At 39.8% G+C, this 24,379-nt stretch overlaps 2 protein-coding genes and 1 long non-coding RNA gene across 10 annotated transcripts in view; 2 read left to right on the top strand and 1 right to left on the bottom strand.

Annotated features, from left to right (window-relative positions):
* LOC103127428 (zinc finger protein 709-like) overlaps nucleotides 1-24,379 on the top strand; it is a 393,603-nt gene that overhangs the window by 140,689 nt on the left and 228,535 nt on the right. The window lies entirely within an intron of this gene.
* LOC132535539 (uncharacterized) overlaps nucleotides 1-24,379 on the top strand; it is a 109,424-nt gene that overhangs the window by 59,623 nt on the left and 25,422 nt on the right. The window lies entirely within an intron of this gene.
* Nucleotides 11,871-24,379, bottom strand: part of LOC103127426 (zinc finger protein 878-like) — a 30,839-nt gene continuing 18,330 nt past the window's right edge. For all 3 annotated transcript variants that reach the window (XM_060181691.1, XM_060181690.1, XM_060181692.1), the window contains 3 exons: nucleotides 14,270-14,396; nucleotides 14,094-14,157; nucleotides 11,871-13,037 (listed from right to left, as the gene is read on the bottom strand). In XM_060181691.1, coding sequence (XP_060037674.1) covers nucleotides 12,131-13,037; nucleotides 14,094-14,157; nucleotides 14,270-14,396 — 1,098 coding nt within the window. In that variant the 3' untranslated portion in view covers nucleotides 11,871-12,130. The remainder of the gene's footprint in view (nucleotides 13,038-14,093; nucleotides 14,158-14,269; nucleotides 14,397-24,379) is intronic.

Genomic DNA, 24,379 nt, shown 5'->3' on the forward strand with positions numbered 1-24,379 from the left:
AGGCTCTATAGTGGAAATGTGAGGTTCTGCTGTCTCAGGGTTCAAGAAGACAATGGATAGTTATTGTTATCATCACATTACTTGGTGATTGGGTTAACTTTGAAAAGTCCCTTTGTTAGGGTTTGGGGTATAATACCCAGCATCTTGTATATAGCTGTGCTACCAGTTGCTTCTGTTCTCCCTGGTCTAGGCTTTTGAGAGAGTCAACAACATATCAAAGACAGCCTATGTATTAAAAAGACTCAGTCTGTGTTTTGAGAAGTTTTAGACATATGATCAATTTTCCCCCTCTCATATTAATTAAATAGTGGTTTATATGTCTACACTTTAATAGGAGTGTACACAAACACTATTCCCACCACCAAAAGACTGTGTCCCATCCCAACCACCACCACCCCCCATCCCCCGCTGTGCTGGGAAGCCCAACGGCCACCCTCGTCTTCATCACACTTTTTACTTTGGCCTCGGAGCTGGTTGGTGCCACTCCCTGTGCTCCCTGAGCTGAGACTGAGGTGAGTACCAGCACTACTGGCAAGGCCATTGATCCAGAGATGGGGCTTGGAGCAGCAGGCAGGTGCTGGAGCCAAGTTTGAGGAGGAGCGGGGACTCTGCACTTCAGGGTCTCCTCCTGCTGAGTGTCATCACCCCAATCTCCTCCAGCCTGTTAGGCCTTTCTGCCTCCTTAGTGATAGAGTTCTCTCAGGCCCGCTGGGCATTCGTCATCATCACCTGCCCTTGGCTCCTGGAATGCATTTCTGGAGGCACTGGACAGGGCGACCGGGACAAAGCACCCGGTAGGATGCTTATTCCAGTGTTCAGACCTGAAAATACTATAGCATGTGTGCAAGCTACATGCCTGCACTTAAGTTTTCTGAGTTCCATTTTCTCTTTCTCAGCGTTCTCTTATTGTTACTCTGACAGTTTAGAATGCTTTCTTTTAAAATTAAATTTGGTTTTGTTAGTTCTGTTTGTTTTTAATTACACTTACCTCCACTCATCTTCATTCCCTTTCTCATTTGTGATTAATCTTAATCAGGCTATTAATTTTATAGTTGATTACCCTCCTAGTGTATACTTTTCTAGACTTACATTTTACACTGAGAACTTCATAAAGCACATCTTACCAGTCTTATCATGTGCATTTTATCTTTTCACAATGTGCTCAGCCACTCATCTGTTGTTGGACTCCTGGGTTGCTTTCAGATTTTGGGTATTACAAATTGTGCTGCTATTTGTATACACAAATCTTTTTGGATGGGTGTGTTGGGTTCCTCATGATATATCCCCAGGAGAGGAATTGCAGGACCATAGGGTAAGTTCATTTCTAGCCTTGTGAGAGTTCTCCGGACTGCTCTCCACAAAGGTTGGACCAATTGACATTCCCAGCAGCACTGCAGGAGGGTTCCTTTGTCCCAACATTCCAGCATTTGTTGCTGCTACCGTTTCTGGCATATGACATTCTCACAGGAGTGAAGTGGTATCTCATTGTTGTCTTCATTTGCATTTCCTGTCAATCAAAGACTTGGAGCATTTTTTTCATGTGTTTCTCTGCCTTTTGGATCTCTCTCTTTTTTTTATTTAAGAAAGGATAAATTAACAAAACCATAAGGTAGGAGGGGTACAAATCCACACAATTCCCACCACCCAATCTCCATATCCCACCCCCTCCCCTGATAGCTTTCCCACTCTCTATCCCTCTGGGAGCATGGACCCAGGGTCATTGTGGGTTGTAGAAGGTGGAAGGTCTGGCTTCTGTAATTGCTTCCCCGCTGAACACGGGCATTGATTGGTTGGTCCATACTCCCAGTCTGCCTCTCTCTTTCCCTAGTAGGGTGGGTCTCTGGGGATGCAGAGATCCAGGACACATTGGTGGGGTCTTCAGTCCAGGGAAGCCTGGCCGGCATCCTGATGACATTTGGAACCTGGTGAATGAAAAGAGAGTTAACATAGAAAGTCAAACAAATTGTTGAGCAATCATGGACCCAAAGCATGGAATAGTGGAGAGGAAGTGTTAGGGGAATACTCACTGAAAACTCTAGTGTACTGCTTTCAGGTATATATTTTGCAGTAGTTTATAGATACGTGTGAAGATACGCTCTCTCTCACAGAAACTGGTGTATATCTAGGTTTTGGGACTTTGTTAGAAAGTGAACCACCTGAGATGGAATTAGAGTATACTATGAAAGGAAAGATCTCACCCGAGTAATGAAGCTGAAGGGTTGTCATTCCACACGTGAAGTCTCTGGACACAGTCTGAAGTGAAGCATGTTGAGGTGGCAATCGTTACGTTGATTAGGTTGTGGTCAGCAGATGCAATATTATTTGATATGGATTGGGAGAGGCATAAAGGAAAGTGGGCCCTATCCAAAGGTTCCAGGACTGGGGGAAGTAGAGGCTCTATAGTGGAGATGTGAGGTTCCTGCTGTCTTAGGGTTCAAAAAGACAATTGATAGTTAATGTTATCACATTATTTGGTAATTGGGTTAACTTTGAAAAGTCCTTTTGTTAGGGTTTGCTGTACAGTACCCAGTATCTTGTATATAGCTGTGCTATTGGTTGCTTCTGATTTACTTGGTCTAGGCTTTTTTTTCATGTGTTTCTCTGCCTTTTGGATCTCTTCTGTTGTTAATATTCTGTCCATGTTCCTCTCCCCATTTTTGGATGGGATTATATATTTTTTAATATTGAGTTTGGCCAACTCTTTATATATTTTGATTATTAGCCTCTTGTCTGACATATGGCATGTAAAGATCTTATGCCATTCTTTGAGGGGTCTCTTTGAATATTGGCCTCCTTTGCTGTGCAGAAACTTTTTAATTTGATGTAGTTCCTTAGGTTTATGCTTGCCTTAGTCTTCTTTGTAATTGGATTTATTTCATTGAAGATGTCTTTAAAATGTATGCAGAGTGGTCTAGGAGGTGGTGCAGTGTTTAAGGCACTGGACTCTCAAGCATGAGGTCCTGAGTTCGATCTCCAGCATCACATGTACTAGAGTCATGTCTGGTTCTTTCACTCCTAATATCTTTCTCATTAATAAATAAATAAAATCTAAAAAAAATTATATGGAAAAGAGTTCTGCCAATATTTTCCTCTAGGTATCTGATAGTTTCTGGTCTAACATCCAAGTCCTTAATCCCTTTGGAATTTACTTTTGTGTTTGGTGAAATATAGTGGTTCAGTTTCATTCTTCTACATGTGTAAACACATGTTTTCCAACACAGTTTGTTGAAAAGACTCACCTTTCTCCATTTAATAGTCTGGGCACCTTTGCCAAAGATGAGATGTCTATAGGTGTGGGGGCTTACTTCTGGGAAGTCAATTCTTTTCCACTGGTCAGTGTGTCTGTTCAAGTTCCAGTAACAAGCAGTTTTGATGACAATGGCCCTATAATACAATTTGAGATCTGGGAGTGAGACGCCTCCAATTTTGTTCTTTCTTCTCAAGATTGTTTTGGCAATTTTAGGTCTTTTCTGGCTCCAGATAAACATTTGTAGCATTTGTTCTATTCTCCTAAAAATGTGGTTGGGATCTTGATGGGGATATAATTAAATCTGTATATGGCTCTGGGTAGTATATTCATTTTAATGATATTAATTCTTCCAACCCATAAACATGAAATATCTTTCCACTTCTTTGTGTCTTTTTCAATTTCCTTGAGTAGTGACTCATAATTTTCAGTATACAAGTCTATCACTTCTTTGGTTAGGTTTATTCCTAGATTATTTATTTATTTATTTATTTATTTATTTTTGCTATAGTAAAAGGAACTGAATTCTGGATTTCATCTTCTTCTAACTTTGTGTTTGCATAGAGGAATGCCACTGACTTTTGTATGTTAATTAAAAAAATATTTTATTTATTTATTCCCGTTTGTTGCCCTTGTTGTTTTATTGTTGTAGTTATTATTGCTCTTATTGATATTGTCATTGTTGGATAGGACAGAGAGAAATGAAGAGGAGAGGAAGACAGAGAATGGGAGAGAAAGATAGACACCTGCAGACGTGCTTCACTGCCTGTGAAGCGACTCCTCTGCAGGTGGGCATCCGGGGGCTTTAACTGGAATCCTTGCACTGGTCCTTGTACTTTGCACCACCTGCGCTTAACCTGCTGCACTACCGCCCAACTCCCTATTTCTTTTATTTTTATAATGTTTTTATTTCTTGGCTAGAGACAGGCAGATATTGAGAGGGAAAGGAGAGATATGGAAAGAGTCACAGAGACACCTGCAGCACCATTTCACCACTTGCAAAGCTTTACCTAACCCTACAGGTGGGAATCAGGGGCTCAAACTGGGTCCTCATATATTGTAACATGTGCACTCAACCAGGTGTGCCACCATCCAGCTCCATCAATTTTCTTCAGAATGAAAACAAGAGACATAGACCAAGATGGATGGAAGAAAAGACACCTCAGTCCACTAATTTTAGCAGGTGATGGGGATCGTACACAAACCTGGCTTGAGACAGTGGTAATGGTAAAATGCAATTTCTTTCTTTTTTTTTCTTCTTTGTTTTCTTTTTTTTAATATTTATTTTATTTATTTATTCCCTTTTGTTGCCCTTGTTGTTTTATTGTTGTAGTTATTATTGTTGTTGTCATCGTTGTTGGATAGGACAGAGAGAAATGGAGAGAGGAGGAGAAGACAGAGAGGGGGAGAGAAAGATAGACACCTGCAGACCTGCTTCACCGCCTGGGAAGCGACTCCCCTGCAGGTGGGGAGCCGGGGTTCGAACCGGGATCCTTATGCCGGTCCTTGTGCTTTGCGCCACCTGCACTTAACCCGCTGCGCTACAGCCCGACTCCCGGTAAAATGCAATTTCACTATCACACTGGCATATTAAATGTTAAACAAATTTTGTATATCATGAAGGTATGAAGGAGCATATTTTATATGTAATGTTAAGTTGTACTTTCTTTTTTAAATTTTTTATTTGTAAAAAGGCAACATTGACAAAACCATAAGATAAGAGGGGTACAACTCCATATAATTCCTACCACCAGAACTCTGTATCCCATCCCCTCCCCTGATAGCTTTCCTATTCTTTAACTCCCTGGGAGTATGGACCCAATGTCATTGTGGGATGCAGAATGATGAAGGTCTGCCTTCTGTAGTTGCTTCCCCGCTGAACACAGGCATTGACAGGTTGATCCATACTCCCAGCCTGTCTTTCTCTTTCCCTAGTGGGGAAGGGCTCTGGGGAAGAGGAGCTCCAGGGCACATTAGTGGGGCTGTCTGTCCAGGATCATGCTAGTATCTGGAACCTGGTGGTTGAAAGGAGAGTTAACATACAAAGCCAAACAAATTGTTGACCATCCATGGACCTAAAGGCTGGAATAGTGCAGATGCAGAGTTGGGGGAGGGGGGTGTCATGCATTTTGGAGATAGCTAGTAGGCATATTTTAGTTATATTCCAAAGGGTTTGTGGCTATACTAGTTTTTTTTCCCCTTTTTCTTTTTGCCCCTGAGCCTGAAATCTGATATGCCAGTGGATCCAAGTTATTGTATGGGGAGATGATATCATGGCTGGAAAAAGGACCAGAAAGCTTGATCAGGGAAGAGAGTAGCTCTCAAATATGGGGAAGTGGTATAAATATTGTTGACTGTAAACCCCATCAATTTGATGTGATCTGGGGCCCATAATTAGCTTAGGAGCATGTGTAATCTCTGCAAGCCCTGTAGATCTGAGCGCACATTCTGTGGTCCTGAGTATGAACATGCCATGCTGCCCCAATATTGACCCATCTTCCTCAGGTGTAGCATAGAGTATTTTGTCCATCCTCCCTTCAGAGGATGGATCATTCTCTGCCATTGGTGATCCCAGTTGAGGGCAAGGTCCACAAAGGGGTATATTTTGTTGTTCCTGATGTATGTTAATATTGTAGCCTGACACTTTCCTGTATTGCCTGATGATTTCCAAAAGCTTCTTGCTGGATTCTTTAGGTTTTTCTATGTATACTATCATGTCATCTGCAAATAGGGAGAGTTTGACGTCTTTTCTTCCAATCTGTATCCCGTTAATTTCTTGCTTCTGCATGATTGCTATTCCAAATACTATGTTAAATAGTAATGGTGATAATGCGTACCCCTGTCTAGTACCTGATGTGAGGGAAAATGCTTCCAGTTTTTCACAATTGAGTATGATGTTGGCTGTAGGTTTGCTATATAGACTCCACTGTCTTCAGGAATTTCCCATATATTCCCATTTTTGTAGTATTTTTTAAAAAGTTTTAATTACTTTTATTTATTTATTAGATAGATAGAGACAGCCAGAAACTGAGAGGGAAGGGGGAGAGGCAGAGAGACACCTGCAACACTGCTTAAACACTCGTAAAGCTTTTACCCTGCAGGTGGGGACCAGGGGCTTGAATGCAGGTCCTTGCACATTGTAACATGTGCACTTAACCAGGTGAGCCACTACCTGGCTCCTGTAGTGGTCTTATCATAAAATGATGTTGTATTTTGTCAAAGGCTTTCTCTGCATCTATTTTTATGACTGTGTGGTTTTTGGTCTTGCTTTTATTGATGTGGTAGATCATGTGGATTGATCTATGTATCTTAACCCAAACTTGCATCCCTGGGATAAGCCCCACTTGGTCATGATAAACAATCTTTATAATATACTGCTGTATCTGGTTGACCAGAATTTTGTTCAGTATTTTAACATCTATGTTTATCAGAGAGATCGGTCTGTAGTTTTCTTTTCTGGTTGTGTCCCTTTCTGCTTTTTTTTTTTTTTTTTTTATCAGAATGATGTTAGCTTCATAGAAGCTGGAAGGGAATATTCCAGTGTCTTCAATCTTCTGGAAGACTTTTAAAAGTAGAGGTATTAACTCTTCCTTGAAGGCTTTAAAGACTACATTTATAAAACTATCTGGTCCAGGACTTTAATTCTTGGGAAGGTTTTTGATAAATATTTCAATTTTGTTAGCTGTGATGGGCCTATTCATGTTATCTAGTTCTTCTTTATTTACTTTTGAAAGTTTGTATGTAGCTAGGAAATCATCCATTTCTTCCAGGTTCTCTAGCTTGGTGGCATATAGTTGTTCATAGAAGCCTCCCATAATATGTTGAATTTCTGCAGTGTATGTGGTGATATCTACTCTTTCATTTACAATCTGACTTATTGGGGTCTTCTCCCTTTTTTATTTTGTGAGTCTGGCTAAATTTTTGTAGATTTTTTTCTCTCTTTTGAAGAACCAACATTTGCTTTCGTTGATCTTTGTATGGTTTTCTTATTTTCAATGTTATTTATTTCTGCCCTAACAAGTTATTTCTGTCTTTCTGGTTGCTTTAGGGTTCCTTTGTTCTTCTAGGTCTTTAAGGTGTGCAATCACGTTGTTTATTTGTGACTTTTTTGGTTTTTTCCCTAAAGTGTGCTTGTATGGTATGAGCTTCCATTTAAGAACTGCCTTGGCTGTGTCCTGCATTCATGGGGGATCAGCAAGAAAAGCAAATACAGCCCCCTGGATGCGCATTTATTTACCTGAGAACATACCATCTCCTCTGCTTCTCCTGTTCAGCCTTTAGTTCGGGGAGATGATCTTGTAGAATGATAGCTGACTTTTTAGAATATCCTACAGAGAGGCAAGAACAGGCCTTCCCTGCCCCACACAACTGTAGGCAGAGGAACTGGAACCACTTTCTTCTTTTCTTTTAGCAGTCAAGGACAATGCCCCTCCACAGAGACCAATTGGATGCTTCCTTTGTACTCAGGAGTTTCCACCGGTACAGACTCCCATAAATCCCCTTTAGCTGGGACTGCTGACTGTAGGACCCCACTAGACACTCCACAGAACATACCCTGCCACCTCTCCACTCACCAACACGATGTTTCCACCCTGGTGAATTACCCAGAAGCCTCCTTTCTTCCTGGGCACACCTAAAGTCACTTGGAGCCATTATTGACAACAGCTGTGAGTCTCATGCCCACTGTAAATCCACAGGTGATGGCTCTCATCCATTTAACTCTGGGGGCTTTCTCCAAAGCTTGGCACTGAATGATGGCAATGTGTCCGTTCATGTTTATATCAAAGTTCATTGATTCTGCAGTTCTCATTAGTATCAGTGTCAAGTACTATTGAATTTTGCATGATTTAACCAAATATTTTTTAAGAAAAAATATTAATTTATTAGTGATGTAATAATAATTAACAAGATTGTAAGATAACATGGGTACAATTCCATATATTTCCCACACTCAGAGTTCTGAATTGCATCCCCTCCATTGGAAGTTTTCTCTCTCCCTCTTTCTTTCTCTCCTTCTTTTGCCTCCAGGGTTATTGCCTGGGCTTGTGAATACACACTGAATCCACTGCTCCTAGAGGCCATTTGTTCCATTTTTATTTGACAGAACAGAGAGAAATTGAGAGGGATGCGGGAACAGAGGGTGAGAGACCTGCAGACCTGCTTCACTGTAACCAAATATTTTAGTTCAGTTATAACATGGTAATTTCTGAGAATAAGAATCGTGTTACTTACTCTAGTGTTTTCTTACTCAATTAAACTTGTAATAATGGAAAATAGCTTTTTTTCACAATATTGCAGTCACCATTTATTAACACAAGTGCCAATATTTCTAGGAAAAAGGACTAAATATTCAACATGACACTTCTAGTGACTATGGAAAACTTTTCCATATTTATAGCTCATATAACAGATGGATCCTGTGCTCACATTCAATCTGACATAAGGTGTATACTGAAGGAAAGAAAATCATCTCCCATTGTTACAGAAATGAAGAGAAAGTTTGATTGGAAAGGCAGATCAGCAGTAGTTTTATAAATGATCAGAGGCCTCGGGTTCACTTACAAGCAGCACTGCATATGAAAGAAAAACAAAGAAGTTTCACACTCATCAAAATGTTTTGAATTGGAATCCATTCCTCAGATTCCTCATGCTTTTAGAGAGGCAGAGACTATTTCTTCTTGCCATATGGAGACCAAGAGAGAAAATGTCTCTGTGACCCAGGAATGGCTCACAAACCCCAGATCTAATAGCATCTTGGTGTGCAACCTTCACTATGTGAAAGTCAAAGGTGTGTTGACAGTCACCTGATGTCTGCTGCTTTGTGCTGCAGCTGGGAAGGTAGAGCATCCTCAGAAGTTGCTCCTTCACAGCCCTGTCTATTGGGCACTCTATTTGGGTCAGTGTAGATGCATTGTAAGTGGGGCATGTGCAGTCCTCCTCAGCTTGGTGAGTGTCCAGTGTTTCATTAGTACAAGCAAGAGGTCTTGTGAATAAAAGTTTACTTTTTAAGTAATGACTTAAGATGTGGGGATATGGCAGGTCAAGCAGGGCTGACACCCCAGTTATCTCTCTGAGACTGGCATAAGTTCACCTGAAAAGCCTCCCTGCCCCTCCCCCTCTCCCCAGCTGGCCTGGTTGCCAGTATTCTGCAGTTGGCTCAAGGGCAAGAGCTGTTTAACAAAACTCCTGCAGATTATAGTTGTTTCCATTTCCTGCAGACAAAAGGGTGTTGCCACAAATAGTATAACCATTGAGATTGCATCAGCCTTTGCTCCAGCCGTTCCTGATAAGACCGCAACTTCCCTCTACCCAGTTTCTTCCCATTTCATGATATTGACCTTTACAATGATTGGTCCGACAATACTTCCTTTTTTCTGCCTGCTTGTTTGAGTATAAGAATACCTTATTGTAGCCCAATAAACACACTATCCCCTGCCTTAGTGTCCAGAGTGACCAGTGTGTCACTCTGCATACTCACTTCCACCACAGCCTGTTCTCCCCTATGACACCTTTTTGGTGGTCAGCAGACTGGTGGGCATGGGGTGGTCAAGACAGGCCATCCAGAGCTGTCCCACATTAAGTGATGTACTGGTTTGTCCAGAGGGTGATTATCAGTATGATGATGAGATAAAATCTATCTACTTCTGAACCAGCAGAAGTCATGAAGACCCTTCCTGTCCTAGGACCCAGGTCTGGGTAAACCACTCTACCAGCGATCACGTGGAGTGGATCCAACCAGGAGGTAAGCTACTGGCCTTCCCGAAACTATTTTTCATGACCATGTGCAAAAGTAAGGAAGCACTAGGAGGGATCCTAGTATGGACCTCTGTTTATTTAGGGTAAAACACAAGACTTTATAGCAAACAGAACAAAGGACACTTTTCATATATGTCAGAAATTACAGGTTTCTTAAAGGTCAGCTTTCCCCTATAGTGAGGAGGTGTAGGAATGAGAAGAATTGATGTGATACCAAAAGGTCAGCACAATTAGTCTCCATGATGTGGGCATCTTAATGATCCAAAATATTAAGAAAAATATATAGTGGCTAAAGCAGTAGAGTGAGGTGAAACAGAGAGAGACAAAGCTTGATGTAAATCATAGATATCAAAGAAAAGCAAGGAAATAAGATGTGGGGGTCTCATTGCCAAGTCACTGGCAAGGGTGTATGAGTGTGTTCTATATGATCAAAAAGGTGAACTTATAGTGAATGTGTGAACTTTGAATGACTATAGTGTGAACTTAAAATGACTATGGTGAACTTTGACTGAACCCTCAAGCAGGCAGTCATTTGGCCTGCTAGCAGGGGAACTAAGTGTGAGAGACTTGTAGGCTTTCTGTGGGCTTGAGAAGCTAACAAGGGGAAACTGAGTTATGGAAAATTTTTCCCTCTTAGCTCATCCCTATATGGGAGAGGCCAACAAGTGGGGTGTCTTTCCAGAACCCCATCCAAGGATGGGAGAGCTCCCCAAAGCTCTACCAAGCTTACAGATAGTCTACACTATGATTCCTAAAGAGACCAAGCCTTTTGTGTGGAGTAGAGTGTAAGCTCATGACTCCTCCACAGGCAGAGAACTACATGATTGTGCTAACCAGGACGATCAGGGTGATGTCCTTGGTGCTGCTCCTCAAATGTCAGAAGGTCATCATTTCTACCCTCTAAGCATCCAGATACTCAATAATGACTATAATTACAATATAAACAAGCTCCCATATGTGAGTTAAGTGGGGATTGGGCTGACTGCAGAGGTGGCCCCACTATCTCCTCCTAGCCACACAAATCTTCCCATGAGCCCTCCTTTAGGAGGGGCTTCATTTCCCCAACCATGATCCTGAACTAAGACTGTGGCCTGCTTTAGTCAAAGGACACTAAGCACATAGTGGAGAGGCAAACTACAAGGGACACTCCTGCTCTCCCAGAATGTGGTTCAAGCCCCCCTGGAAAGAATCAGGACAGACATCCCTCTCAGAGAAAGACAAGCACAGTTGCAGAGCATCCCTGGAGGTTCCAGCCCTGCTGACTGCCATGCCCAAGGACAAGACTGCTATGGACACCTAGCCCCTTCCCACACTGACCTTGGCCCCTAGATGAACAACAGTTCAGATCTGTAGAATGGTTCAACAGTTTGCCAACTACCAGGAAGAAGCCATTGTTATACAATTCTAAGTGATGGAGCTTATTTTCTGTATTGCCAAAGACTGGCATGCCCAGGTGAGGCATGGAGATATATGTGGTGCCACTTCCAAGAGGGAGCAAGTCTTCCTGTCAGCCTGTGACAGCACTTATAATTGATACATTTGATCAAGAAACTTGATGCTTTTAAGTTTAGAAAAATGTTCCTACCACCATGCAATGAAGCCTCTAATTCAAACCAACCAATATACTGACATCTATTTGCACTTCTGGGAGGCTGCAGGCCATCTTCATGCTATGATTACATTTATGAATGAAAAATAAGGGAAGATGCTTTTATTGTTCAAGCTAGATAATTAGGGTTGGCGTTCCTAAATGGAAAATAATATTTTGGGATGAACAAGGCAATTCAGAGATATATATTGTTTGGGTATAAATGTGTGCAAATATAAATATCGTACTCAGATGAAAAATTTAAAATATATCGAGAGATGATTTTATGCAATTTTTATTTGTGATTAATATTGGAATGACAGATACTAAAGTTACAGAATATGGTTTCACACCACACCCAATATCAAAGTTTTATATCCCTAGTTTCTCAAAGATAACCATTACAGTTCTTATAATGAATTAGAAACAGTCCCTTTGTTTCTAAAGACTTGTTGCCCTGTGATTTTAATTCTGAATTCTGCTGATATATAACCATATATAGATAACTAAACCCCATCAATTTGATCTGGGGACCATATTTAGTGCAGGAGCTTGTGTAACACAGACCAAAGTGAATCATGGTGAGGTGATACTGGCTCCATTGATTTTACTCTATCTTTTCTACTGTTTACATTCATAGGATTTCCACTGTGAGTTCTTTCATGTACCCTAAGATTACCTGCCTGGCTGAATGTTTCAGTACATTGTTTACATTCATAGGGTTTCTCTCCACTGTGAGTTCTTTCATGTACACTAAGATTACTGGCCTGGCTGAATGCTTTAGTACATTGTTTACATTCATAGGGTTTCACTCCACTGTGAGTTCTTTCATGTACCCTAAGATTACCAACCTGGCTGAATGCTTTAGTACATTGTTTACATTTATAGGGTTTCTCTCCACTGTGAGTTCTTTCATGTACCCTAAGATGACTGGTCCTACTGAATGCTTTACTACATTCTTTACATTCATAGGGTTTCTCTCCACTGTGAGTTCTTTCATGTCTCTGAAGATGACTGGCCCGACTGAATGCTTTACTACATTGTTTACATTGATAGGGTTTCTCTCCACTGTGAGTTCTTTCATGTACCCTAAGATGACTGCCCTGGCTGAAAGCTTTATTACATTGTTTACATTCATAGGGTTTCTCTCCAGTATGAGTTCTTTCATGTATCCTAAGATGAGCAGCCAAACTGAATGCTTTACTACATTGTTTACATTCATAGGGTTTCTCTTCACTGTGAGTTATTTCATGTATCCTAAGATGACTGGCCCGACTGAATGCTTTAGTACATTGTTTACATATATAGGGTTTCTCTCCACTGTGAGTTCTTTCATGTCTCTGAAGACTACTGGCCGAACTGAATGCTTTACAACATTGTTTACATTCATAGGGTTTCTCTCCATTGTGAGTTCTTTCATGTAGCCGAAGATAATTGAGGATATTACTGTAAAATATGAGAAGGTACTTAATGATACTTTAATAAAAACAAAAACATTCTTTTTTTTTTTTCTTAAGGAAAATGCAAGTCATTATTATAAGCAACCCAAAAAACACAAACATTATCAAAATATTTGACTGAAATTATTATACTAACAATATAAGGACAATTTATAATTTAAAATTATAAAAAAGACATAGTATAACAGTTAAAAATAAGACAAAGCTCAAAGAAAATCTTGATAAATACTAAATATCTTTATATAATACATAAATGGATTAAATGAAAACTAATAATTTATTTACAGGTATTTTGAATTTATTCATTGAAATACCTGTTAACAACATATTATGTCTTGGTGTTGAAATTCTCCACTACTAAAGACTACAGCTAAATATTATAAATTAAGTTATTTATAGGAGATATGCTTAATCTTTTCAACCATACTACTTCATAATCGCTGAGCTTCACTGATCTATTTCTTATAATATTTATTAATTATCCCTCTTGTTGCCCTTGTTTTATTGTTGTAACTATTATTGTTGTTGTTGATGTCGTCCTTGTTGGATAGGACAGTGAGAAATGTTGAGGAGAATACTGAGAGGGGGAGAGAAAGATGACACCTGCAGCCCTACTTCACTACATGTGAAGCGACTCCCCTGCTGCAGGTGAGGAGCCAGGGGCTCAAACCAGGATCCTGACACCAGTCCTTGTGCTTTGCGCCATGTACGCTTAATCACCTGTGCTACTGCTCGACTCCACACTGATCTATTTCTTATAGTTTCCATTGTTTATTATTTGAGGGAGAGACTTTTCTGTGAAGTGGAGAAAAGTGATAATCCAGAACATCACTATAGTACAACATGTGTTGCCATTGATTAAAATGAGAATCTTACACATGATGTTACATCTATCACTACTTAAGTCATTTGCCCAACTACATCATAACATACTCATTGCATCATTTTTGATGAACTAGCTTAAGAATTATATATTGGTAACAGTGATTATAAATTTTAATTACTTTAAAATGATTGTATGTATTAAAAAATGTACTCAAACCTTTGTTTACTTCTTTGGTGGTTTTGCTGCTGCTTATTGGTGGAATGTTCCTCTAGTAATTTTCCTAAATATAAAAAAATATTAGAAATTATTTATATATATGGAATTTACATTGGTGAACAAGTGCACAAAAATGTCTTCTAATTGACAAATGAATGAGTGAAGATTATAATTACCTACTGAGAGAAAATTCCAATAGTTTTCCCACAACACATCTCTGTAGAGTTTCTTCTCTGAAGGATTTAATAGAATCCACTCCTCTTGAGTGAATATCACTGTTACATCTTCATAGGTCACTGAGCACTAAAATATATGAAGTATATTTATGTCAGAAAACACTTTAGGAAGTTGAACAGTAGTGTAGTGGGATAATCGCATGTAGTGTGAAGCAAAAGGACCAGGATAATGATACTGGTTCAAGCCCCCCGACTCCGCACCTGTAGGGAGGTCACTTTTCAAGCAGTGAAGCAGGTCTGGAGGTGTCTATCTTTCTCCCCTCTGTTTTCCTCTCCTCTCTCCATTTCTCTCTGTCCTATCCAACAATGATGACATCAGTAACAATAATAACTACAACAACAACAACAAAAAAAAGACAATGGAAACAAAAGGGAAAATTAAAAAATACTTCATACTGACAACATATTAGACATCCACTCTCAATTTTATGAAATCACTGATTATTTGATCTGCAAACATATATTGCATAACTTGTTCATAAAATACATCACTCTCATGGCCTATAAGGTGATATAATGATTGGTATTATAGCATTGGACTCTGTAGCATGAGCACCATTTCTCTCTGTATCATAAAAAGAGATGGCACCTCCTGTAAGTTGATTTAATAATGAAGTACTTGGTAATTACTTTGTGGAAAATGGAAGTGATACTACTATTAAAAGGCCAGGGTATAGGGCAGGTGGTGGTGCACCTGGTTATGTGCACACATTATAGTGCAAAAGGACCCATGTTCGAGCACCCCTGTCCCCACCTGCAGGGGGGAAGTTTTTCAAGTGGTGAAGCTGGGCTACAGGTATCTGTCTCTCTCCCTCTCTATAGCCCTCGTCCCTCTTGATTTCTGGCTTTTTCTATCCAATAAAGATAATAAAAATTAAAAAATAATAAAAACAACCAGTGTATCTTAACAGAGGATGTAGCTACTTTCTTATACTTACTAAATAAAAATCAAAAAAGTCACTTTTTAACACAACAATTTTATGAATCCATGCTGACTTTTTTTATTAGAGTAATAGAAAGTAAAAGAGGCAGGGGCTGGCCAGTACTTTCCATTGAGCACACACATTATCATGCACAGTGGTCCTTTTTAACTCCCTTTTTCCAACTTCAAGAAAGATTAATGAGAAGAGAATCAATGGTGAAGATGTATTTCCTGTCTGTGCCTCACTCCTTTTTTCTTTTACACTCAATCAAAGAAAAAAGTAAATAAAGGAGTCCAGCAGGTGATTCTGTGATGAAATGGAATTCCCGAAATTTAGACTAATCCATTAGAGAAAGTGTCTTAGAAACTAGATAAGATAAAATTATACAAATGCACTAATTGTTTCAGCTCTGCACCAGGCAGATACAAATATTTATCTTGAAACTGCATACATACCCTGGAACCCCTGCTTCCTCAGCTATATGTTAACCTGTCCATTTGGCTTCTGTAAACACTGCTTGCTTCCTCCCTAGAAGACAAGCATGGAATGTTCTCCTTGAGACTTTTACCCCAAAGATAAATTAGCAAGGACATGCAGACCCTCCCATCCCCTTCACTTTTCCCTTTAAAGGGGGGTGAATTTCAAGCCTGCTTATCTCAGAGCAATGGGACCAGACTTGGTACCGGCCAAGTCTTGGGATCCCTCAGCTGAGGTTTGTCTTTGTCTTTTGGTGTCGTCTCTTTGTAAGTATATGGACTGGCCTTATCTTCACTCTTTTAAACTTAAGAGTAAATTCCTTGTACTTCACTTATATACTAGAGTCATGTCAGTTTGTGTAGGTTCAGATCAGAAGTGCTTTTACATTTGGCGAGCCAGCCAGGACATATTCTCTTAAGCCTTCTGATCGGCCACAACAGCCAGCTCAGGTTCTGCTCTCCGTCAGATCTCAAAATGATTCTCCTTGTTCTTGTGTTAGCTTTGATCCTTATTCTTCTATACGGAGTAGTTTTTCTGACTAACCACCCCAGAGATAGGGTACTGAATTTGTGTTAGACCAGATATGTTGCTAAGTTGTGCCTATTCTGGTTAAAAGCTGTTCTTTTCCTCTAAGCAATCAGCCTCAGATATCTAAAAGATATTACAAAAAAAACAGATGACTATGATATGTCTTGGTAATAAAAGTTTTCTCCTCTTGTGTGTTATAGACTACTTTTTTTTAAATGTTTTATTTTATTTATTTATTCCCTTTTGTTGCCCTTTTTGTTTTATTGTTGTTGTCGTCGTTGTTGGATAGGACAGAGAGAAACAGAGAGAGGAGGGGAAGACAGAGAGGAGAAGAGAAAGATAGACACATGCAGACCTGCTTCACCGCCTGTGAAGCGACTCCCCTGCAGGTGGGGAGCCGGGGTTCGAACCGGGATCCTTATGCCGGTCCTTGTGCTTTGTGCCACCTGCGCTTAACCTGCTGCGCTACAGCCCGACTCCCATAGACTACTTTTATATGTGTGTTTTAAGTTTGGTTTTGTGGGCTGAGAAACATTAATTTTAAGGTTAAAAGTGTAACTAATTTTGAAGCTACATTCTTATCAGACAAAGTTACATGAAAAAAAAGAGGAGTTTCCAACACAGTTCTTATGTGGTAATATAAAGGTAAAATTAATTTGCTAAGGTAGCCAAGGATTTAAAGTAAAAGTCTAAGTATTTAATGTGACAATTCTTCATCTCCAAATTTAAATGCAAATTATCTATGTATTTAGCTGAAAAGGTTCCAGGACATTTTGGAGGGCCCCCAAAATGCACTGTGAACTGTTTGTGGAAATTGGTCCACAGAGAATTTGGCATTTGTCTGGCACTGTAAATGTCTTGAGAAGCACTGTCACTAATGTGTGTTAACTCTCTAATTAACTGGAGTTTGTTTAAAGTTTAAAGTAAAATTTAGTTAAACTGAATTTAGTTTGAAGATCCTGGCTTACAGCGATTGCTACAGGAGGTTAAATAACATAATCTTTACATTTAATTTCTTTAAAATTCAAACAGCCTCTTAAATCAGGTATCACACACCGAGGCTGTTTCTAGATCTTGACTATATGACAAATGGCAGAAAGGTTATTGATATGTAAACGTTTTCAAATACCTTCTCAACTAAAGAGGTAGAACTGGCCTGGGTGAGTGAAAGATAACACAATGGTTATGTTAATGATTTCATGCCTGAGGCTTTTGCTCTGGTTTTCCTCTTTATATCTTTCTGCTTTTAAAAAAATACCTGGTTTGCTTTAAGACACTGTAAGAGATTTAGGCTTGATAAATTAAACTGGTACATGGTGTTTCTGATCTGATAAAAGATTTGATGTTTGGCAAATCCTGATTTAGCAAAATTAGTCTAAAATTGTTATTTTAAGGTGATGTAAAAGCAAAAGACTATTTTGAACATTTAAGCTATGAGGTTTATTTAGCCTTTTAACTTGTCATATCAGAGTTTTAAAGTGTAAAATTTATTAATAGTTTTATAACCACCCTTACTCATGATAGCTTTGTGATGAGTAAAAATCATAGCAAAAACTAAGTTTTAATATTGTGCTTAAATTCTTTATGCAGTTTTAAAATCATGCTAAAGAAATGGTAATCATTTTATCATGTGAGCATATTGGGTGTTGACATTATATACTATAATGGTATACCTGTTTGTTAAAAAGGCCTTCTAAAATTATTTAAGATATATAAGCCAATTCTAGTCATTGGGTTATCAATTTTAGTGAACTCCTAATTTAGTTTTCTGTATGTCTTGCTGGTTACAAATGTACGACTGCAGCTGTGACACCCCTTCAGTTGTACTGCCAGTTTCTCCTAAGGGGTCTCCAAGGGGCAACACAATGCCCCACAAATCTCTCTAAGATTGTGGGACTATGTGAAAGCTTGGTAGAGCTTAGGGAAGCTCCCACCATCCTCAGATGGAGGTCTGCAAAGACACCCCACTTGTTAGCCTCTCTCCTTATAGAGATGAGCCAAGAGGGAAAACTCTCCCAGACTCAGTTTCTTCTTGTTAGTCTCTCAAGCTCATAGAAATCCTACAGGCCTTTCACACTTAGTTCTCCCTGCTGACAGGCCAAATAGTTGCCTGCTTTAAGGTTCACTCACTCAGAGTTCACACATCCACTTCACCTTTTGATCACAAAGGAGAACAAACCCTATCACACACCCCTAACACCAGACAGTGGAAAGCCCCCTAGTCTTATTTCCTTGTGCCCTTTGATGTCCTTAATTTACATCAAGCCTTGTTTCTATTTCTCTATCTCACCTTACTGGTTTAACACCTATGCTTCTCTCAAATGCCTTTGGATAATTAAAATACCTGCATCAAGAGATTGTTTTGACCTCTATGTATTGCATCAACTCTTGTCATACCAGACCCTTACCATAGGGGCAAGATGACCTTTTTTTAATTATTATTTCTTTATTGGGGAACTGTTTTACATTCAACAGTAAATACAATAGTTTGTACATGCATAACATTCCCCAGTTTCCATTTAACAATACAACCCACACTATGTCATTTATCATCCTTCGTGGACCTGTATTCTCCCCACCCATCCACCCCAGTCTTTTACTTTGGTGTGATATGCCAATAAGATGACCTTTAAGAAACCTATAACTTCTGATGTATTTTGTTCTTTGTTTAACTCTTTATATAAACCCAAACCCACCTTGAAATAAGTGAGTTTTTGTACCAGAACACTCCCTGAACCTCTTTTCTGATCTCTGGGCCCCTTAGAGCCAGAGAGGGAGGGTTCTTGACTTATCTTCTGGCTGGATCCACTCCATGGGAGTGCCAGCATAAGGTGAGCATGGTTGTGCAAGGGCCTGCAGATATCCCTTGGCATTTCTAGAGTGCCTCATGGAGGCTTACCTTATATACATCCCAATTAACCTGGAAGCCCCAGAGGATAGAATGACACTGAATTTGGACTTTTGTTGCTCAAATTTGCCCCAGATTTTAGAAGAAAGTTACAGAAGACAGAAAGATTTAAAGGAAATCTGACCAGTAAATTGGTAGAAATTGCTCAGAGGGTTTTTAAGAAGTTGGCAAATGTTCTGACACTGGACTTTGAGAAAAAAGAAAAAGAAAATTGGGGCAGTGCCCAGAGGGAAAAGAAAAGTCAGAAAGGTAGTCTAAGGGCAGAGAAAGATCAGTGATTTTACTGCAAAGAGAAAGGACACTGGAAGAAAGATTGCTTTATCAAAATACTATTTAGACTGCTTGTGGATGAACTTAAAGGCATAAGCCAGGGAATGTTGACCCAAAAACTTGGGCCATGGCACAGAACGGTCACCTATTTGTCAAATATTGGACCCAGTGGCTGCTGGCTGGACAAAATGCCTAAGGACAATAGCACCTGTGGCACAGCTGGTAATGAAAGCAGACAAGCTATCACTGGGGCAAGTCCAATGCCCACCTAACTTACTACTAAGCTCTGTTCTTAGACTGGCCATGAGTGAAGTTCATCACTGATACCTGCCTGAACCCTGCCACCCTGATATTGGAGACTGATCCTGAGACTCCCCCCCAAAAGAATGACTGCCAAGAGGTATGTTTTCACTACACAGTATGTGCATGGAGCATGTGGGGAGAGAGGATTCCTGATCTCCACTGGGAAGAAGATCCAGCACAAGGACCAGATACTGAACCTACTGGAGGCTGCATGGACCCTGCAAGAAGCAGCCGTGATCCATTGTCCCGGACATCAGAAAATAAACTGGAGGGCAGATGAAGCCACTTGTGCAGCTACACAGCAAGCAGGGCCAGCCTTGGCACTGATTCTACCAGATACCCTGCTTCCAAATGACCCTGGATACAGTAAGGAGAAAGATAAGATAGGTGGGAGATTAGGACTAGGGACTAGGGAAAGAAAAGGTGAAAAGTCATTGGGAAGCAGATTTTATAGAAGTGAAACCAGAAATTTTGGGTATAAGTATTTGTTGGTATTTATAGACACATTTTCAGGTTGGGTAGAGACTTATCCAGTAAAGTCTGAGGGAGCATGGATGGTGAGCAAGAAAAATTTTAGATAAAATAGTGCCCAGGTAGAAAGCTCCCCCTCACCATTGGTTTTGGTAATGGGTGGACATTCACTGCTAATGTGTCTCAGTTAGTGGCCCGAGCAATGGGAGCAAATTGGAAATTTCATTGTGCTAATGGGTCCCATAGCTCCAGGCAGGTAGAGAGGTAAATTAGACCCTGAAGGAGACTTTAAATTAATCCTTGAAACTGGTGGGGGATAGGTACTGCTCCTGCCCCTGACCCTTCTGAGAGTGCGCTGCTCCCCATTTGTAAACAACTGTTTGCCTTAGAAATTTCTTTTGGCAGACCACTGGTTCTGATGCCTATCATGATCCCTGATACTCTGGTCACTAATCCCACCACTGTTACCAACTTCTTACAGAATCTCCAGCTTATATTGCAGGATAATTGGAATGTTCTGGAACAAGCTTTAGGGAAGGATCAGTCACCAGCTCAACAGACGACACCAGTGGTTCCCCTTGAAAAGTAGAAATGGTTGTCTTACAAAATCGGAGGGGGCTCGTCCTGTTATTCCTGAGACGAAGAGGACTTTACAATGCCTTAAGAGACTTGCTGGTTTTTTATGCCAATAGCTTAGGTGTGATCAGAGATAATATGTCCCAGCTTAAAAGGGGTTGAGAGAGCTAGAAGTAGAAAAAGAGAATATATTGGTTTAAATCTTTGTTTAGTTGGTCACAGTGGCTAACAATCCTCATAACTGCCACAACAGGCCCACTTAGCGATAGTATTACTTACGGTTAGACCCTGCTATACATCCTACCATGATTGCTTTAGGAGTGGCAGGAGCAGCCAGGAATTGGACTAGGCATTGCAGCTTACATACAAAGCAGTCAGACGTCAAGAAAATTGGGAGAATTAATAGACCAACATTTGGGGTCCTTGGAGGTGGGTATTATACAGAGAAATCCCCCAATTCACTTGCAGAAGTAGTCTTACAGAACAGGAGGGGGATAGATTTGCTATTCCTAAGACAGGGAATGACTTTGTGCTGCATTAGGAGAAACATGTTGTTTTTATGCAGATGACTCAGATATAACTAGAGACACCATGGCATACCTTAGAAATAGGTTCAGAGAAAGAGAAGAAAAAAAGGAAAAATGGGATGAATTGGTATGAGTCTCTATTTAATTGGTCATCCTGGTTGACCTTTATGCATACTAATAGCAATGTTAATTTTTGGACCATGTTTGTTAAATAGACTGATCAGGTTTGTAACCCAGAGAATAGATAGTATCAAATTGATGGTAATGAAACAGCAATATATATTTGTAGGAAAAATTAACAATCCTGATGAACAGTTGAACAGATGTCCTTCTGATTCACAAGAAGAGGAGGGAATGTGATGAAATGGAATTCCCCAAATTTAGACTAATCCATTAAAGTAGAGAAAGTGTCTTAGAAACTAGATAAGATAAAATTACACTAATGCACTAATTGTTTCAGCTCCACACCAGGCAGATACAAATGTTTATCTTGAAACTGCATACATACCCTGTAACCCCTGCTTCCTCAGCTATATGTTAACCTGTCCATTTGGCTTCTGCAAACACTGCTTGCTTCCTCCCTAGAAGACAAGCATGGAATGTTCTCCTTGAGACTTTTACCCCAAAGATAAATTAGCAAGGACATCCAAACCCTCCCATTCCCCTCACTTTTACCTTTAAAGGGGAGTGAATTTTAAGCCTGGTTATCTCAGAGCAATGGGACCAGACTTGGTACCGGCCTGATGTCCCATATATAATTCCTGTCATTCTATGTGCCACATGTGGTAAAGCAGTGAGGAAGGTTTTATTATTCCTCTCTCTCCCTCTCCCTTCCCTTTTGAACAACTCTATCTATATAGAATGAATTAAAAAGTATATAAAAACTGTATACATGTAAACCAAATGATTCCAACAAGGGCAAAAAGATCAGAAGTAATCATAGACCACTCTCTCCTTTTAAACAAAAAGGTGACCAAGTTTAGATGACTTATAATGACACTTATTTACTAAAGACATAGACCTTTGCAGGAAATCCTCCAAACTCTTATACAGTATTATGTTTATAGGAAAAGGAATTAGAAGTTTGAGAAAAGTAGCTAACCAACTGTTGGTATGCTTCTAATTCTGCTTCTAAAAACCCCTTCTGTTTCATTGGTTTAATCCCCCCTGCTTAACACTGTATTCTATTTACATAACCACTGTTAACTAAGCACCACCCTCCCTCCAGGGCATTGGTGGTTCAGTGGTAGAATTCTCACCTGCTCCACCCCCTCTCCTTGTCACATCCTGATTTTCACCAGTCATTTTTCTCTCCACCCTCTCTACTTCACATCCTGTTTACACCCTACTTGGCAAGTATATTAGTTTTAGTTTAGCTTAGCTTGGCTTAGACTGTGCTGCGTTCTGCATGAATAAAAAGAGATACTGCATACAGCTCAACCATGAGTCCCTGGTCATCTGTCACCTGCCCACAAAGCTAGTCTGGCAACCAACAGTTTTCTGAAGATACATAAAGAAAATTTCAAAACTTAGATCCTCAACTGCTGTTATAAAAGATGAGGGTAGACAATGGATATAAATGTACCCAGAAATCAGTTATATCTATGCATGTCTATATTCACTAGTAGAATTTATGATATATATATATATATATATCTCCTCAAAAAGGAAAAGTCTAAAGTCAAGGTGACACTTTTTCTCTTCCATTTATTTATTTATTTTTCTTTTATTTTTTATTCTCTTTATTTATTTATTGGAGACAGCCAGAAATTGAGAGGGATGGGGAAGACAGAGAGGGAGAGAAAAAGAGAGACACCTGTAGCCCTGCTTCACCACACGTGAAGCTTTCCCCCCCTTGCAGGTGGGGACTGGGGCTTGAACCCGGGTCCTTACGCACTGCAACATGTGTGCTCAACCAGGTGTGCCACCGCCTAGCCCCTTCTTCCATTTATTTAAAAAAAGTTTTTATATTATTTATTTGGTACTGAATTGACAGAGATAAATTGGGGTGAGAGGAGGAAAGAGGAAGGGAGTCAGAAAGACACCTATAGTCCTGATTCTATATTCATGAAGTTTTGCCTCCTGCAGGTGGGGACCAGGGGCTTTAACCCTTGTCTATGACCCCTATAATATGAGTACATAATGAGGTGAGCCACCTCCTGTCTGCCACATGATTTTTTCACCTACACACCAAGAAGTTCCTTATTAATTTTTTAAATATTTATTCCCTTTTGTTGCCCTTGTTTTTTTATTGTTGTAGTTATTATTGTTGTTATTGATGTCATCATTGTTGGATAGGACAGAGAGTAATGGAGAGAGGAGGGGAAGAAAGAGAGAAAGATAGACACCTGCAGACCTGTTTTTCCACCTGTGAAGTGACTCCCCTGAAGGTGGGGATCGGGGGCCTGACCCGGGATCCTTATGCCCAGTTCCTGCACTCTGTGCCACATGTGCTTACCCAATTGTGCTGCCACTGGACTCCCTCTTTTTTTAATTTTTAAAGGAACTCTCTTTTACCTTTTCAATTTATCAGAGCACAACACTAGATTTAGGAGCTTCAGGCATGAGAGTCTCTTTGCATAATCATTATACTATCTACCCTTACCCTATTTAATCCTCTCACTCCTATATATTTGAATGTGATTCACAAAAAAAAAAAAATTCCAAGGGATACATTTCAAAACATTTAAATAACAAAATAAATGAAATTCATAAGGCAAACAATATTGGTTTCTCATGAAAGAGAAAAATTATCAGCAGTAAATGACCAATTTAGAAAATTTATATGAAAAATAAAAAATGAATAAAGGAATGTAAGGTAGATAGCATAAAGGCTATGCAAACAAATTCTAATGCCTGAGGCTCCAAAGTCCCAGGTTCAATACCCTGCACTAGTAGAAGCCAGAGCTGAACAATGTGCTAATAAAAAAAAATGATATAGGGACTTGGGTGGTAGAGCAGCAGACTAAGCACATGTGATGCAAATCACAAGGCCCAGTGGATGGATCTCAGTTCGAGTCTCCCTACCTGCAGGGGAATCACTTTTCAAGCAGTGAAGGTCTGCAGG

Source organism: Erinaceus europaeus, chromosome 23, assembly GCF_950295315.1.
Source record: "Erinaceus europaeus chromosome 23, mEriEur2.1, whole genome shotgun sequence".
In the NCBI taxonomy this organism is placed as follows: Eukaryota; Metazoa; Chordata; class Mammalia; order Eulipotyphla; family Erinaceidae; genus Erinaceus; species Erinaceus europaeus.